This window comes from Gekko japonicus, unplaced genomic scaffold (assembly GCF_001447785.1).
Source record: "Gekko japonicus isolate JY-2015 unplaced genomic scaffold, Gekko_japonicus_V1.1 scaffold1804, whole genome shotgun sequence".
NCBI classification, from domain to species: domain Eukaryota; kingdom Metazoa; phylum Chordata; class Lepidosauria; order Squamata; family Gekkonidae; genus Gekko; species Gekko japonicus.
In genome coordinates this window covers 363,381-379,275 of record NW_015177066.1, presented here as the reverse complement: position 1 = coordinate 379,275, position 15,895 = coordinate 363,381, and the positions used below count along the sequence as shown (strand labels likewise).

The window sequence follows — 15,895 nt, the reverse complement described above, 5'->3', positions numbered from 1 at the left end:
TGCTCTGATGGGCCTCCGCTAGTGCCTGATCCTTTTTGAATGGAGATGCTGGGGACTGAACCGGCTGTAGCCTTCTGCACATCAAGCGGATGCTCTACCACTGAGCCATGACCTCTCCCCAAAAAGAAACAAAGTAGGATCCCCCAAGAATCTGCACTGGGACCGATGCTGTTTTACTTAACAATAATTGGCTACTGAAAGCCAGTTACTGTGGGGGAACAGCAGGAGATAGGGTTGCCAGCCTCCAGGTGTGAACAACTACAAGATGCCATCTCATATTAAACCAGTCTAGTGGACTTTGGGGGGTCAGTCTTGTCTACTCTGATGGGCATCACCTAGTGCCTGATCCTTTTTGAATGGAGATGCTGGGGACTGAACCATCTGTAGCCTTCTGCACACCAAGCGGATGCTCTACCACTGAGCCATGACCTCTCCCCAAAAAGAAACAAAGTAGGATCCCCCAAGGATCTGCACTGGGACCGATGCTGTTTTACTTAACAATAATTGGCTACTGAAAGCCAGTTACTGTGGGGGAACAAGATCGGATAGGGTTGCCAGCCTCCAGGTGGGGCCTGGAGATCTCCCGCTTTTAAAACTGATCCCCAGCTGACAAAGATCACCTCCCCTGGAGAAAATGGCTGCTTCAAAGGGCGGACTCTGTGGCATTGTGCCATGCTGAGGCCCCTCCCCTCCCCAAACCCCGCCCTCTCCCGGATCCACCCCCAAAGTCTCCAGGTATTTTCCAACTCAGACCTGGCAACCAATGTTCCCTCTAAGCTGTGGAGTCTTGTGAGCAAAAATTCTACTTTGTGAGCTACTGGCATTAAAGTCATGAGCGAGTGATTGGGCTACTGCATCAATTAGTTTGCTCTGGAGCCATCCTTCCTGTGCCAAGACAAAAATGTTTGAGCTGGATGCTAAAAAACAGTGAGCTAGCTCACACTACCTCAGCTTAGGGGGAACACTGCTGGCAACCCAATCAGGAGACTTATCGGCTCTTTGCCCTGCTGGTGAGCTTTCTGTGGCATCTGGTTCACCCCTGTGGAAAAGAGATGGGGTTGCTAGACGGACCCTTGGCGAGATTCAGCACAAAGCAAAAAGGCAGCCTTGCATTGATTTAGGCCACTGATGTCAGCACTGTCAATTTTGGCAGTGGCTCTCCAAGGCAGGCTTCTTCAGCCTTGCTAGATAAAGATTAATATAAAGGTTAAGTGCTATGAAGTTGCAGTTGATTTATGGTGACCCCCATGGGGGTTTCAAGGTAAGAGATGTTCAGAGGCGGTTTTCCATGGCCTTCTTCTGCGTGGTAACCCTGCTCTTCTTTGGTGGTCTCCCATCCATAAGAACATAAGAGACACCAATGTTGGATCAGGCCAAAGGCCCAACCAGCCCAACACTCTGTGTCACACAGTGGCCAGAAATACCAGGTGCCATCAGGAGGTCCACCAGTGGGGCCAGGACATTAGAAGCCCTTCCACTGTTGACACCCTCCCCAAGCACCAAGAAGACAGAGCATCACTTGCCCCAGAGCCCCTAGCTATACCTTGTGGCTAATATCCACTGATGGACCTCTGCTCCATATGCTTATCTAATTCCCTCTTGAAGCCGTCCATGCTTGTAGCCGCCACCACCTCCTGTGGCAGTGAATTTCATGTGTTAATCACTCTTTGGGTGAAGAAGTACTTTCTTTTATCAGTTCTAACCCGACCGCTCAGCAATTTCATGAAGTGCCCATGAGTTCTTGTATTGTGAGAAAGGGAGAAAAGTACCTCTTTCTATGTTCAGTAGTACTTGAAAAGTACCTCTTTCCAAGTACTACTAAACATAGCCAACTCCTCTTAGCTTCCAAGCCCTAACAGGCTCGAGCTAGTCCGGCTGCCCTTGCAAAACCAGACCCTTTTGCAATGGAGAAGGTCCCTGGGACTTTCCGGATGCAAACTATTCACCCTGACAAAGAGCAAAAGACACTTTTTAAATGCATTTTTGCAAATATTGTCTCAAGTGACTCACCGGTCCTAAAGCGCAAAAAATAACGCAAATGCAGTTTGCCAGGATGTCTGTCAAAATCCGGGTTCTCTGGAACTTAAGAACAACTCGGCCGAGAGAGGCTTTCTCCGGTCCGAATTTTGCCAGCTCGGCTTCCCAAAGCAGTCGAAATCTGTCAAGAGGAGCAAATGGCCACATTGAGAAAGGTCTCCTCCTGTCCCGGACTATGTCACAAAAACCTGCTTCCACCATCCATTTCCACTTCAGGTCTCTGTCGTATCCATTTGAGTTACAGTTGCCAGGTCCCTCTGGGCAACCGGTGAGGGATGGAGACTGGGTTACCAAGAGCAGGGAGTGTCACCCGATGTTTCACCGACTTCCCCGATGTGAATTTCAATGTCACCCAGAAGTGACGTAGGCACATCGGGGAGACACTCTGGTTTGGGGACAAAAACACTATGGTCGAATTAGCTTATACCATAGAGCTATTGCCCAAAAACCGGAGCATCGCCCTGACATCCCCGTTGCATCTACATCATTTCCGGGTCACACTGATGTCACATTGTGGATGTTGCTAAAACGTTGGGTGAGAGATCCTTTCTTTGCAATTAAGTCCCCTTCGCCAGCCAGCTGATTGGCAGCAGAGAGGTGGGCTCTGGGAGCAAGGGACCCCCAACCCCACTGGGGGGGGTGGTCTGGCATATGTTAAGGAGAGGCCTCATGGTGAGCTTTCTGTGGCATCTGGTTCACCACTGTGGAAAAGAGATGGGGTTGCTAGACAGACCCTTGGTGAGATTCAGCACAAAACAAAAAGGCAGCCTTGCATTGATTCAGGCCACTGATGTCAGCACTGTCGATTTTGGCAGTGGCTCTCCAAGGCAGGCTTCTTCAGGTAGATTAAGATTAATATAAAGGTTAAGTGCTATGAAGTTGCAGTTGATTTATGGTGACCCCCATGGGGGTTTCAAGGTAAGAGATGTTCAGAGGCGGTTTTCCATGGCCTTCTTCTGCGTGGTAACCCTGCTCTTCTTTGGTGGTCTCCCATCCATAAGAACATAAGAGACGCCAATGTTGGATCAGGGCAAAGGCCTATCCAGTCCAACACTCTGTATCACACAGTGGCCAGAAATACCAGTGCCATCAGGAGGTCCACCAGTGGGGCCAGGACATTAGAAGCCCTCCCACTGTTGACACCCCCCCCAAGCATCACTTGCCCCAGAGCCCCTATCTAGACCTTGTGGCTAATAGCCACTGATGGACCTCTGCTCCATATGCTTCTCCAATTCCCTCTTGAAGCCGTCCATGCTTGTAGCTGCCACCACCTCCTGTGGCAGTGAATTCCATGTGTTAATCACTCTTTGGGTGAAGAAGGACTTCCTTTTATCCGTTCTAACCCGACTGCTCAGCAATTTCATGGAGTCCCCACGAGTTCTTGTATTGTGAGAAATGGAGAAAAGTGCCTCTTTCTATGTTTAGTAGTACTTGGAAAGTACCTCTTTCCAAGTACTACTAAACATAGCCAACTCCTCTTAGCTTCCAAGCCCTAACAGGCTCGAGCTAGTCCGGCTGCCCTTGCAAAACCAGACCCTTTTGCAATGGAGAAGGTCCCTGGGACTTTCCGGATGCAAACTATTCACCCTGACAAAGAGCAAAAGACACTTTTTAAATGCATTTTTGCAAATATTGTCTCAAGTGACTCACCGGTCCTAAAGCGCAAAAAATAACGCAAATGCAGTTTGCCAGGATGTCTGTCAAAATCCGGGTTCTCTGGAACTTAAGAACAACTCGGCCGAGAGAGGCTTTCTCCGGTCCGAATTTTGCCAGCTCGGCTTCCCAAAGCAGTCGAAATCTGTCAAGAGGAGCAAATGGCCACATTGAGAAAGGTCTCCTCCTGTCCCGGACTATGTCACAAAAACCTGCTTCCACCATCCATTTCCACTTCAGGTCTCTGTTGTATCCATTTGAGTTACGGTTGCCAGGTCCCTCTGGCCAGCCGGTGAGGGATGGGGACTGGGTTACCAAGAACAGGGAGTGTCACCATGTTTCCTCGATGTGAATTTCAATGTGACCCGGAAGTGATGTAGGCACAGTCGGGGAGACACTCTGGTTTGGGGGCAAAAATGCTACGGTAGAATTAGCTTCTACCATAGAGTTATTGCCCAAAAACCAGAGCATCGCCCTGATATCCCCGTTGCATCTACATCATTTCCGGGTCACACTGAAATCACATTGTGGATGTTGCTAAAACATTGGGTGAGAGATCCTTTTTTTGCAGTTAAGTCCCCTTCGCCAGCCAGCTGATTGGCAGCAGAGAGGTGGCCTCTGGGAGCAAGGGACCCCCAACCCCACGGGGGGGGGTCTGGCATATGTTAAGGAGAGGCCTCAACACGTCAATCAAGGGAGTGGGTCTATAGCCCAGCACTTCATAAGGGGGAATTAAAAAACAATGGAACTGCACAGACTTAGCTGGTTGAGGAATTCTAAAGGGATAAGCATATTACAATGCTGTCCTCAACGGAGCTACAACCAGGGCTTTTTTTGTAGAAACAGCCCAACAGGAACCCATTAGCATAATAGGCCACACCTAACAGCAGAAACACATTAGCATATTAGACCACAACCCTATGCATTTCCTTGGCTTGCCCGGGCAAGCCCCCCCTTGAAGGGAAGGGAAGGCAGTTTAAACTGCCTTCCCTTGGCTTGCCTGGGCACCCCGCGGCTGCAGGGCACCCGGGCAAGCCAGCCCTTGGAGGGGAGGGGAGGCCTTTCAATGCCTCCTCGATCCTTCCAGGGCCCCCCCCTGGGCCGCCTGCCTCAGAATCACTGGGGGGCGTCACTCTCCAGGCCTTCCCTCTGTAGCCACCCACACGCAGAGGATTTGGCTATAGTGGGCGTGGTCAACTCTGAAGCAGGACGGAACTCTGTTCCTGCCCCAAAATAGCCCTGGCTACAACCCTCTCCATTAAACTCGTGAGACGTAGAAGTGTGTAACTTAGGGATTCCCAGCATGGTGCCCGTGGGAGCCAAGGTGCCAAGTGACAACTTTTCTGGTGCCTGCCAGGTGTTTATAGAGAGCGGGTGGGGCCAGGTGGGGCATTTGCCCAGCAAGGCTTCTGAAGGGCCAGGGGAGACTTGATTGGCTGTGCAGGTTTCAAGCAGCATTGCTTCGGCAGCCGCTGCCTCCACAGCACAAAGATCTTCAGTGAGTGACTGAAGAGCCAGCGTGGGGTCATGGTTAAGAGTGGTGAGCTCTAATCTGGGTTTGGTCCCCCACTCCTGGGTAACCTTGGGCCAGGCACAGTTCTCTCAGAACTCTCTCGGCCCCACCTACCTCACAAGGTGCCTGTTGTGAGGAGAGGAAGGGAAAGTGATTGTAAGCCGCTTTGAGACTCCTTCGGGTAGAGAAAAGTGAGGTATAAAAAAACTACTCTTCTTTTTCGTAAGCTGCGGTAGCCAGTGAGTGGCTGGCTCTGCCTCCCGTAGCAGCCATTTTGTTGCCGTGCCCACCATGCTGTTTTAGCATTCCAAAGGTGCCTGCGGGCTTTAAAAGGTTGGGGACACCTGGTGTCGTTTCTCAAAATGAACTCCATGGCATTGCACCCTCCAGGAGACCCTCCCCTCCCAAAGCCCCGCCCCCTCAGGCTCCACCCCCAGATTTCCCAACCCAGCAGTGACAACCCTTCTACCACCAACTCCATCCCGGCAGCTCATTGGCTTCCCCCAGCCCAGCCTGGTCATCTTTATCTGCACAACAGCCGGATCCTGGCCTTTCCTCACGAGGTACTGTCCCAGCCAGCAGATGATAGCTATAAAAATGGCTGTTTCATTTCCCCATTGCATTCTTCCTAGCTCCATTTCTCCCCTGCACAATGGGACTAATAAGGACCTTCTCTGGGAAGCCACTGTGAAGATGGGGGAGGCAAAGAAGATAAGAGTCTAGCATGTGATGAAAATTCTACATAAATGCTGGCCCTTTGCATCGCCTCCTGCCTGGCATCACCGCTCGGTTACAGGAAGCAGCAGGAAGGTTTTGAGGAGGGTTATTTTGCTGCAAAGAATTGCTCGTTAGACCTCAAAAGTCCAGGGAAATGCAAATCATTGTTCCTTTAGGTTCCTGTCCAGAGAGCTCTTAGGTAAACAATGGTGTCCAAACGATGCTACCTTTTGGCATTCGGCTCCGAACTGTCATAATACGATAATGGAGGCAAAGTGTCCATGTCGATCTTGTGTCTGCATCCTTTTACCATTAAGAACGAAATCCATGAGAACGTTGCGAATGAGACCAGCCCCGCGTCATCCACCGGACTGACGGATCTGCAGGAAAATAAATCAATCAATGAGAGATTCTAGTGGCGTTCTGGTAATTTGTTATGTGACCTGAGCTGTTGCTCCTGTACAGGTAAGCACAGATACCTCAGGTTGCCAGCTGGCCAGGAGAAAACTATCCTGCCTCTTTAATATGCATGGAAATGAACCTTTTCACTGCAAGGTGGTTAGGGCTCTTTGACTTGGAGAAAGGACGACTGAGGGGTGACGTGATAGAGCTTTACAAAATTATGCTTGGGATAGAGCAGGTAGAGAAAGAAGTACTTTTCTCCCTTTCTCACAGTATGAGAACTTGTGGACACTCAATGAAACTGATGAGCAGTCGGGTTAGAACAGATAAAAGGAAGCACTTCTTCACCCAAAGAGTGATTAACACATGGAATTCACTGCCACAGGAAGTGGTGGCGGCTGCAAGCATGGACGGCTTCAAGGGGGGATTGGATAAACATATGGAGCAGAGGTCCATCAGTGCCTATCAGCCACAAGGTATAGATGTCTGGGGCAGTGACGCTTTGTATTCTTGGTGCTTGACGGGCAACAGTTGCAGGGCTTTTTGAGGCAGTGACGCTTTGTATTCTTGGTGCTTGACGGGCAACAGTTGCAGGGCTTCTGGAGTTCTGGCCCTGCTGATGGACCTCCTGAATTTTGGCCACTGTGTTTTGGTCTGAGTTTTGGCCAATATCTGGGTTTTGGCCACTGCGTAGCTACTTAAACAATCCATTCAACAAGGTCCTTTCGTCCATTTCATCGTATTCAGATTATGCCCAAATATAAGATATCTGGGTTATGACCAGTGTTCCCTCTAAGCCGAGTTACTGTGAGTCAGCTCACACATTTCTGTCTCAGCTCAGGGAGGATGGCTCCCGAGCAAACGAATTGATGCAGTCACCAAATCGCTCGCTCACAGCTTTGATGCCAGTCGCTCACCAAGTAGAATTTTTGCTCACAGGACTCCGCAGCTTGGAGGGAGCCTTGGTTATAACTCAGTGGAAGTGGAGAGGCTGTGGTTCAGTGGCAGATCCTCTGCTTAACATGCGGAAGGTCCCAGGTTTAGTCCCCGGCACCTCCAGTCAAAAGGACTAGGTAGTCGGTGATGAGAAAGACACTGCCTGGGACACTGAAGAGACACTGACAGTCCGAGTAGAGAAGACTGACCTCAATGGACCAAGGGTCTAATTCTGTATAAGGCAGATTCACGTGTCCATGGGTTAGCCAATGAGTGGCCTCTTGGTCAGACGTGGTCCCAGAGAAAGTCAGGTCTCCCCCTCTGCACAGCCTTTCCCAATTGTTTAAACTTATAGGGACTGCAGACCAGTGTTCCCTCTAAGCTGAGTTAGTGTGAGCCAGCTCACAGTTTTTTAGCCTCCAGCTCACACATTTTTGTCTGAGCTCAGAAAGGATGGCTCCAGAGCAAACTAATTGATGCAGTAACCAAATAAGTCGCTCACAACTTTAAGGCCAGTAGCTCACAAAGAAGAATTTTTGTTCACAAGACTCCATAGCTTAGAGGGAACATTGCTGCAGACTATACTGCGGTGTATAGTACATACTGTCTGCTGCTATATCATTTCTGCATTGCTTAACGTTTCACGTTCAAACGCTTTTGCTTCGTTTCAGCTCCACACTCAGACTTCTGCAATCCAGACCTTCCTGCTTTGTTTATAAGAAGAAGAAGAAGAAGAAGACCAATCTCTTCTTCTCTTCTTCAAGGCACGAGACTAACAGAGGTTGCTTGCTGTTGCCTGCCTCTGGACAGTGACCCTGGACTTCCCTGGTGATCTCTCATCCAAGTACTAACCAGGGCTGACCCTGCTTAGCTTCTGAGATCTGCCAAGATCAAGCTAGCCTGGGATATTGAGTCAGGGCCCAGGGGTGGGTGGGAGAAAGCAAAGACAGCCTTTCCTTCAAGATAGATCCAGTTGGTCAACCATGTTGGTCTGAAGCAGTAGAGCAAATTTAGAGTCCAGCGGCACCTTTAAGACCAACAAAGGTTCATTCAAGGTATGAGTTTTCGTGTGCGTGCTCACTTTTTCAGATACATTGGACTGGGAGGTAAGGTTAAAACTTATAGTAAAGGTAAAGGTTCCCTTGCACCTAAGTCTGTGGAAACTGCCGTGAGTCTCATTGAGAGAGATGGATTATAAAACATGCAAACAAATGATTGTTTCAAAAAGTAGTCAGCCTACAGTAAATTCTCACACACACCCTAAGAACATCAAAAGTGGCCCAGCCCTTCAACATTATTAGCAAGCTGTGCCCTCCTGTAATAGATGTGTGGGTGCAAAGTGCCATCAAGTTGCAGCTGAACATGTAAAGTCATATCTTTGCAAAAAAAAAAGTGCTGTTAAGTGATCTCCTCGCCGGGGAGGAGAGAATGGAGATTCTCGGTTTGCTTCCCACAATTAGAGAAAAAAACCACCTTTAGACATTTATCTGCTAATCTTACATATTTATTGTTTTACAATCGTTGACCTTCGCTTGTTATTTAGTTTTGACTTTGCATATCTTAAACATCATCATGTTACATGTTAATTTTGCTGTTCAGTCCCTGTCTATAAGTTTAGAACCTTACCTACCATTCCAAGGTATTTGAAAAAGTGGTCATGCACACGAAAGATCATACCTTGAAGAAAGCTTTCTTGGTCTTGAAGGTGCCCCTGGACTCTAAATTCGTTTCTTTCAAGATGGTCTTTTCAATGTGTTTTATTATCACATTCAGAATTAATTTTTTTAAAAAAATGCAGAACCTGCCTTTTTTTCAAGCGGATGGGAATCATCGTTTTTAAACTCGGGGAATATTTCCGGGAAAAAGTCTTCTCATCATCTGAGTGATCCAAGTCGGGACGCAGATAAAGCTCGGAAGAAATCATCCTGGTGGTTTTCAGGTACCAAGACTCCTTGTCCTCGGTGAGATTCCTCTTTGAAACAAGCAAACAAGAAAGAGGCTGTTCATCTTAATGACTTCTCTTTATTGTTCCTCTTTTAAAATCTAAACTGGCTTGGCTTTCGCTGGGAAACGGGAGACATCCCAGAGGGATGGAGAGAACAATATTGTAAGCTGCTTTGAGTTCCTGTTAGGGACAGAAGTGGGGTATAAATTTCTAAAGAAACAGAGGACAGCACGAAGGGTCCATTCATCCCGCTGTTAATTTGGTGGCCATTCCCTTCCCAGCTTGGGGAAAATGATCCATAGCCTGTAAATGGCACATAGATAAAACTGGATTCTGCTAATTACAGTTAAATTAAATTTCAATTAAATCAAATTAAATCAAAGCTGCCTGACAGCTAACGGGTGGGGAAGGAACAAACCCCCACATTCCCCGCAGATTCTTATTTGCAAATCCCCCCATTAGAAGGAGCTGCGGTGGCTCAAGTGGTTAAGACGCTGAACTGCAGCCTGTGGAAGGTCAGTAGTTCAGCAGTTCGAGACCCAAGTTGCTGCATGACGGAGTGAGCTCCCGTCTCTAGTTCCAGCTCCTGCCAACCTAGCAGTTCAAAAGCAAGAAATTGCAAGTAGATAAATAGGTACCACTTCGGTGGGAAGGTAACAGCGTTCCGTGCGCCTTGGTGTTTAGTCATGGTGGCCACATGACCACGGAAATGTCTTCGGACAGCGCTGGCTCTTCAGCTTTGAAACGGAGATGAGCACCGCAACCCTAGAGTCGGATTCGACTGGCTTTCGAGCAAGGGAGACCTTTACCTTTTACCCCCCATTAGTGGCACAAGCAAGATCAGGAATCTTAGCGCCAATATGACACATGCAGTCCCCCACAGTGGGGTAAATAATCTCCCCAGGGCAGTCTGGGTTGAGAAAATGGCATGGGGGGAGGCTGAAAACCCTTATTTCCCTCCACACACCATGGGCTTGATCTAAATTAGGCCCCTGTGGCACCCCACTTATTTCCCAACAGCTGCCCTCTAACAGTGACACTTCCTGGAGTGTGTTTGCCATCACTTCTGGGTAAAACCTGGAAGTAATCATTAATCATTATCGTATGGCATTGTGTGTGGTACAGCCAGGAGATCCGAAGATTTCTGGCAGCCTTAAGTTCTAACTCTTTTAGCGTTCTGCACCACTAGGTGGTGAGCTAGACTTCTGGGGGGGGGGTGAGAGAGCTCTGAGAGAGCTGTGACTGACCCAAGGTCACCCAGCTGGCTTCATTTGGAGGAGTGCGGAATCGAACCCGGTTCTCCAGATTAGAGTCTGCCGCTCTTAACCACTACACCACGCTGGCTCTCTAACCTGGAAGGGACATCACGGCATCAAATGGCATCTTCACCCTTTCCTCCAGTTGCTCTATTTCATTCATTCATTCATTCATCCATTTATTCATCCATCCATCCATCCATCCATCCATCCATCCATCCATTCATTCATTCATTCACTCACTCATTTGTACCCCACCTTTCTCCCCTGAGTGGACCTGAAGCAGCTTACATTGTTCTCCTCTCTTCCATTTTATCCTCACAATAACCCTGCGCGGTAGGGCAGGCTGAGAGAGTGTGACTGACCCAAGGTCACCCAGCAAGCTTTCTTGGCAGAGTGGAGACTTGAACCAGGGTCTACAAGGTACTAGTCCAACTCCCTTAACCGCTGCACCACACTGCTCTATTGAGTGAGTGCGGGGATCCCAGGAGCGGTAGGAGAAGGTTCCACCACAAGTGGGTAAGTGGCAGGCCTAGACTGCAACCAGATGCGAGTTGTACTTTTCTGAAAGAATGCTAATGCAGTTCCAAAATTCAGCTTATGCGGATGTATTAGGTCAGCGGATACCGAAAAGATGGCTGATATACACATAGGGTTGCCCACCCCCCAGTTGGGGGTGAGGGTTCCCTCAATTTTGGGAGGCCCAATCTGCTGCTGGCCAACTGACCAGTGGGGGAGCCCCACCCCCAAAGAGCCCGGGCACGTCGTGCAGGGGGCGCTGTAGCATTTGGCTAAAAACTCTATGGTGACCATAGAGGTTTTAGCCAAGTGCTAGAATGTCCCTGGCACAACGTGCCCGGCGTGATGATGTCACTTCCGGGCCAGAAGACCCAAGGAACAAGCCAGGAGCCCACCGCCGGCAGATGGGTAGGACCTGGCAGCCCTATATACAAGTGAGGAACCGATGCTCCCCTAGAACCTTAAATCCTGAACAAGGGCACCCATTTCTGTTTCCCGCTGCCAAAGGCACTCCCTGCAGTATCCACAGGCATGTTGTAGCAGACCACACTATGAACAGGAATGACAATCACATACCTTTCTGTGATTTTGGACTGTTCCTTTTAAGAAGCTCTGCTCTGCTGCCTGGTTTCCATCTGTCTTCTATGACGTGCTGCATAGATTCCTCTCTCCACCCCCACCAACCCTTTTTTCTCGTAGTTCACTTCCACCTGGAAGGAAACCTTGTGGCTTTCATGCCCATTGAACTATCTCCCCCCAACTGACTGGCTCAACAGTCATTCTGAACCAGCAGGGAACATTCCAGAACAGGGGAGGGGCCATGACTCAGGGGCAGAGCATCTGCTTGGCATGCAGAAGGTCCCAGGTTCAAGCTTTGGCATCTCCAGCTTTAGAGGGATGGTGTAGAAGGTGGGGTGGAAGACCTCTCCCTGAGAAGTGGACAAAACCGGTCTTGATAGGCCAAGGAAGGGTCGTCAGCCTCCAGGTGGTGGCCGGACGTCTCCTGATAGTAGAACTGTTCTCCAGGGGACAGAGATCAATTCACCGGGGACAATGGCCACTTTGGAAGGTGGCCTCTGTGGCATTACACCCCAATGGAATCCCACCCCACTCCAAACCCCGCCCTCCTCAGGCTCCGCCTCCAAAATCTCCAGATACTTCCCAACATGGAGCTGGCAACCAGAAGGTCAAGGTCTAGCACAGCAGAAGGCAGCTTAATGTGTTCAAGGTTCTAGTGTGTGTGGTATTTATATTGTCAAGTTAGGCTCTGGGAGACCCGGGTTCAAATCTCCACTCTCCCGTGGAGCTCACTGGGTGCCCTGGGGCCAGTCTCTCCCCCCTCCAGCATGGTGTAGTGGTTGAAAGTGTTGGACTCTAATCGGGAGAACCAGGTTTGATTCCCCACTCCTCCACATGAAGCCATGTGGGTGACCTTGGGTCAGTCACAGTTCTCTCAGAATTCTCTCAGTCCCCCTCCCACCTCACAGGGTGTCTGTTGTGGGGAGGGGAAGAGAAAGGAGTTTGTAAGCCACTCTGAGACACCTTTGGGTAGTGAAGGGTGGGGTATAAATCCAATCTCTCCTTCTCCTTCTCCCGCCCTGCCTCCTAGGGTTGTTGCGGGCTTTGATGTTTATCCAATCTCCTCTGCCTCTCCCCACCCCACTCCATGCCAGCTTCTGTTAAGGAAACGTCATCCCAACGATTTGGCCTGGTTGCATGAATGAGAAGCAGGAACGGAGGACAGAGAAGGTTTCGTTTGTATGGGTCAAGGAGAGAGCCACAGAGCCAGAGGTCGATTCGGGGGGAATCGCGGGGGATCGCAGTTCCCCCGGGTGAGGTACGGGGGGCGGGGCACACGACGAAGCCCCGCCTCCTGCTTCCGGCCGCTCCGCTTCCGTCCCTCATTCAGCCAGGAGGAGGCAGGAGAAGAGGGAGGGTAAGTTGCTTCCTCCCCCCCTCTCCCCACCCCTGCCTGCCTGGGGCCAGGGAGGGCCTTCGCGGGGCTTCCTCGCACTCCCGCCGGCCTTGCAGGTCCACCGCTGGGCCCCTGATGTCAGGGGGTGTGGCATATGCTAATGAGTTATGCTAATGAGTTCCCCTTAGCTCTTTTTCTACGAAACGACCCCTGCACAGAGCAATTGTCTGGGCAAAACACCATGCTGTAAAACAGCTGCCCGGGGAGGAAGGGCCAGAGAGAAGGCTCTGCACAGCCCCTCTGCTGCCCTTTATTTTTAAGAGTTGCCTCTCACAGGTAGGGTTGCCAACACCAGTTTGGGAAATTCCCGGAGATTTGGGGGTGGAGTAGGGATGCCAACCTCCAGGTAGGAGCTGGGGCTCCCCCGGAATTACAGCTCATCTCCAGACTGCAGAGATCAGATCCCCTGGAGAAAATGAACGTTTTGGAGGATGAACTCTATGGCACTGGACCCTACTGAGGTTCCTGTCCTCCCCAGGCTCCATCCCCAACTCTCCAGGAATTTCCTAATGTGGATCTGGCAACCCGATTCCCTCCTCCCCCGCTGGTGGCCAGGGGGACCTGACAACCCTAAGGGAGGGTGGGGCTTGAGGTGGGGTGTTACTACAGCAGAGCATAATGCCACAGACTGTACCTTCCAAAACAGCCATTTTCTCCAGGGAAACTGTTCTCTGTGGTCGAGAGATCAGTTACAATTCCAGGAGATCTCCAGGCCCCACCTGGAGGTTGAGGAATTCCAAAAACAACATCCGTGACAAAAATAGCGAAGAGTCAATCAAGATACGTTGCAAAAACGTTTACTGTAGTCACTCCGTAGAAAATTCTCTTCTATTATCGCTCACACACAACGAATACTGTGCAATGAAAACAATTTGTTTCACAATGTTTGCTTTATCGGAGCGGGTAGCCATCCCAATTCTTATCAATTTCTACATCAACATTCCATGCTGACTCTCTAATAACAGAACCCAACGAATCGTTTTCATCGCACAGTATTCGTTAGCGTTTGAGCGATAATAGAAGGAAAATTTCTACAGAATCACGACAGTAAACGCTTTTGCAACATCTTTTTTTACTTGTTATTTTTGTCACAGATATTGTTCTTGGAATTCCACTTCCTCCCGTGATCTCTCATTTTTGGCTCCCACCTGGAGGTTGGCAGCTGTACTTAGCGTACCTCAAGGACAAGAGTCCCCCCCCCGGGCGTTCCCTTTGTGCAGTGTTCCAAAGAAATAACCAAACCATTTCCATTAGAAATATTTTTTTGGATTAAAAGCAGTTCTGTGGCTGTGGATGAGAAATGTTACTCTTGGCTGCCTGATCGACAATATCTAACTGGGCAAATTCCTCCTTAGAATTTAAAAAAAAATATTACAGAGACACCCCACCCCAGTCAGTAATGCTCACGCTCTGCCCCGAGACACAGCTTCAATGCACTTCTAACAAACTACCAGATATCCAAATGAGAAGCAATCAAAAGAAGAGCAAAAAGAGTGGTACACTAGGGTTGCTAACTGGCCTGGAGAAAAACGTCTAATCCTTTTCGTAGAGGCTGGATGCATGGAAATGGGCGGCAGTGTTCCCTCTAAGCTGAGTTTGTGTGAGCTAGCTCACAGTTTTTTAGCCTCCGGCTCACACCTTTTCATCTTAGCTCAGGAAGGATGGCTCCAGAGCAAACTCATCCATGCAGCAGCCAAAGCACTCGCTCCCAACTTTATTGCCAGCAAAGTAGAATTTTTGCTCACAAGACTCCACAACTTAGAGGAAGCATTGATGGGCAGGTGAAATTTTTTTCATGGGGGGTAAATAAAGTCACCTGTTAAATAACATCCCATTAAGCCTCTCTTAAAAGGGCAGGCTAGTTTTCTCCTGGCCAGTTGGCAACCCTGTACACTAAGGTTGCCAGCTTCCATAATACTCAGAAGTTCACTTTTTAGAAATTGCAAGTAGATAAATAGGTACCACTTCGGTGGGAAGGTAACAGCGTTCCGTGCGCCTTGGTGTTTAGTCATGCTGGCCACATGACCACGGAAACGTCTTCGGACAGCGCTGGCTCTTCGGCTTTGAAACGGAGATGAGCACCGCAACCCTAGAGTCGGACTCGACTGGCTTTCGAGCAAGGGAACCTTTACCTTTACCTTTAGATCTCTGCAGGGCAGCCACTTTCTCCCAGCCTCAGTCTCTGTACTTACATAGGTCAAGCCAATGACTCCATTCTTCTCCACGGGCTCATTTTCAGCCATTGCGTTATTGCTGGATTCGGAAATATGTTTATTCGTCTTCCTGGCCATTCTCTTTTAAGACTGCAACTCTGGAATCTCTGCAGCAAGAGGGAGGGAGTTACGGACTTCTCAAGCCTCTGAGTGACTCAAAAAGCACTTTCAGGAACATTCCCCGGCATCCGGCTGTGCAACAGGACGTGTGGGAGTGGGGGAGAGAAATCAGATCACATTTGAAGCACCAACTCCCCCCCCCCAAAAAAAAAGAGACAGCAAATTTTAACTAGAGCCAATCCATTTCCACGGCTTTCAGCGCTTTGCAATAGGTTAAAAATTAAAAACAGTTTTGATTTCTTTCTTTCTCTCTCTTTTTTAAAGTCCACAGACCCTGCCCAAAAGAAATTAATGAAATACCAGACCGCACCTTCCTGGACTCCCTCAGATTCTTCTACAGCAAATACCAAGGATGCCCATTTACTCATCTGACTGGTGAAACTTTGGCAGAGGCAACCATCTAATGGACCTTAGAGGCCTCCTGGGTTGTAACACCGCACTGTGAAAGCTGCAAGCCCGGGCACACTCCCTTGGCAGTAAGTTCCATGGACTAGAATCATAGAATTGCACAGAGTTGGAAGGGGCCATCTAGTCCAACCCCCTGCCCGATGCAGGATCAGCCTAGCGCATCCCTGACAAGCGTTTGTCCAGCCGCTGCTTGAAGACTGC

General features: G+C 49.4%; 1 protein-coding gene across 1 annotated transcript in view; it reads right to left on the bottom strand.

The window, feature by feature from the left end:
* Window positions 1-15,196, bottom strand: part of LOC107124686 (multidrug resistance-associated protein 9-like) — a gene marked incomplete at its 3' end in the record, with an annotated part of 25,212 nt that extends 10,016 nt beyond the window's left edge. Inside the window, exons 1-5 of the mRNA XM_015428182.1 lie at window positions 15,146-15,196; window positions 9,077-9,230; window positions 6,384-6,399; window positions 6,148-6,300; window positions 3,688-3,835 (exon numbers count right to left, since the gene is read on the bottom strand). Coding sequence (XP_015283668.1) covers window positions 3,688-3,835; window positions 6,148-6,300; window positions 6,384-6,399; window positions 9,077-9,230; window positions 15,146-15,196 — 522 coding nt within the window. The remainder of the gene's footprint in view (window positions 1-3,687; window positions 3,836-6,147; window positions 6,301-6,383; window positions 6,400-9,076; window positions 9,231-15,145) is intronic.
* Window positions 15,197-15,895: the final 699 nt, after the last annotated feature.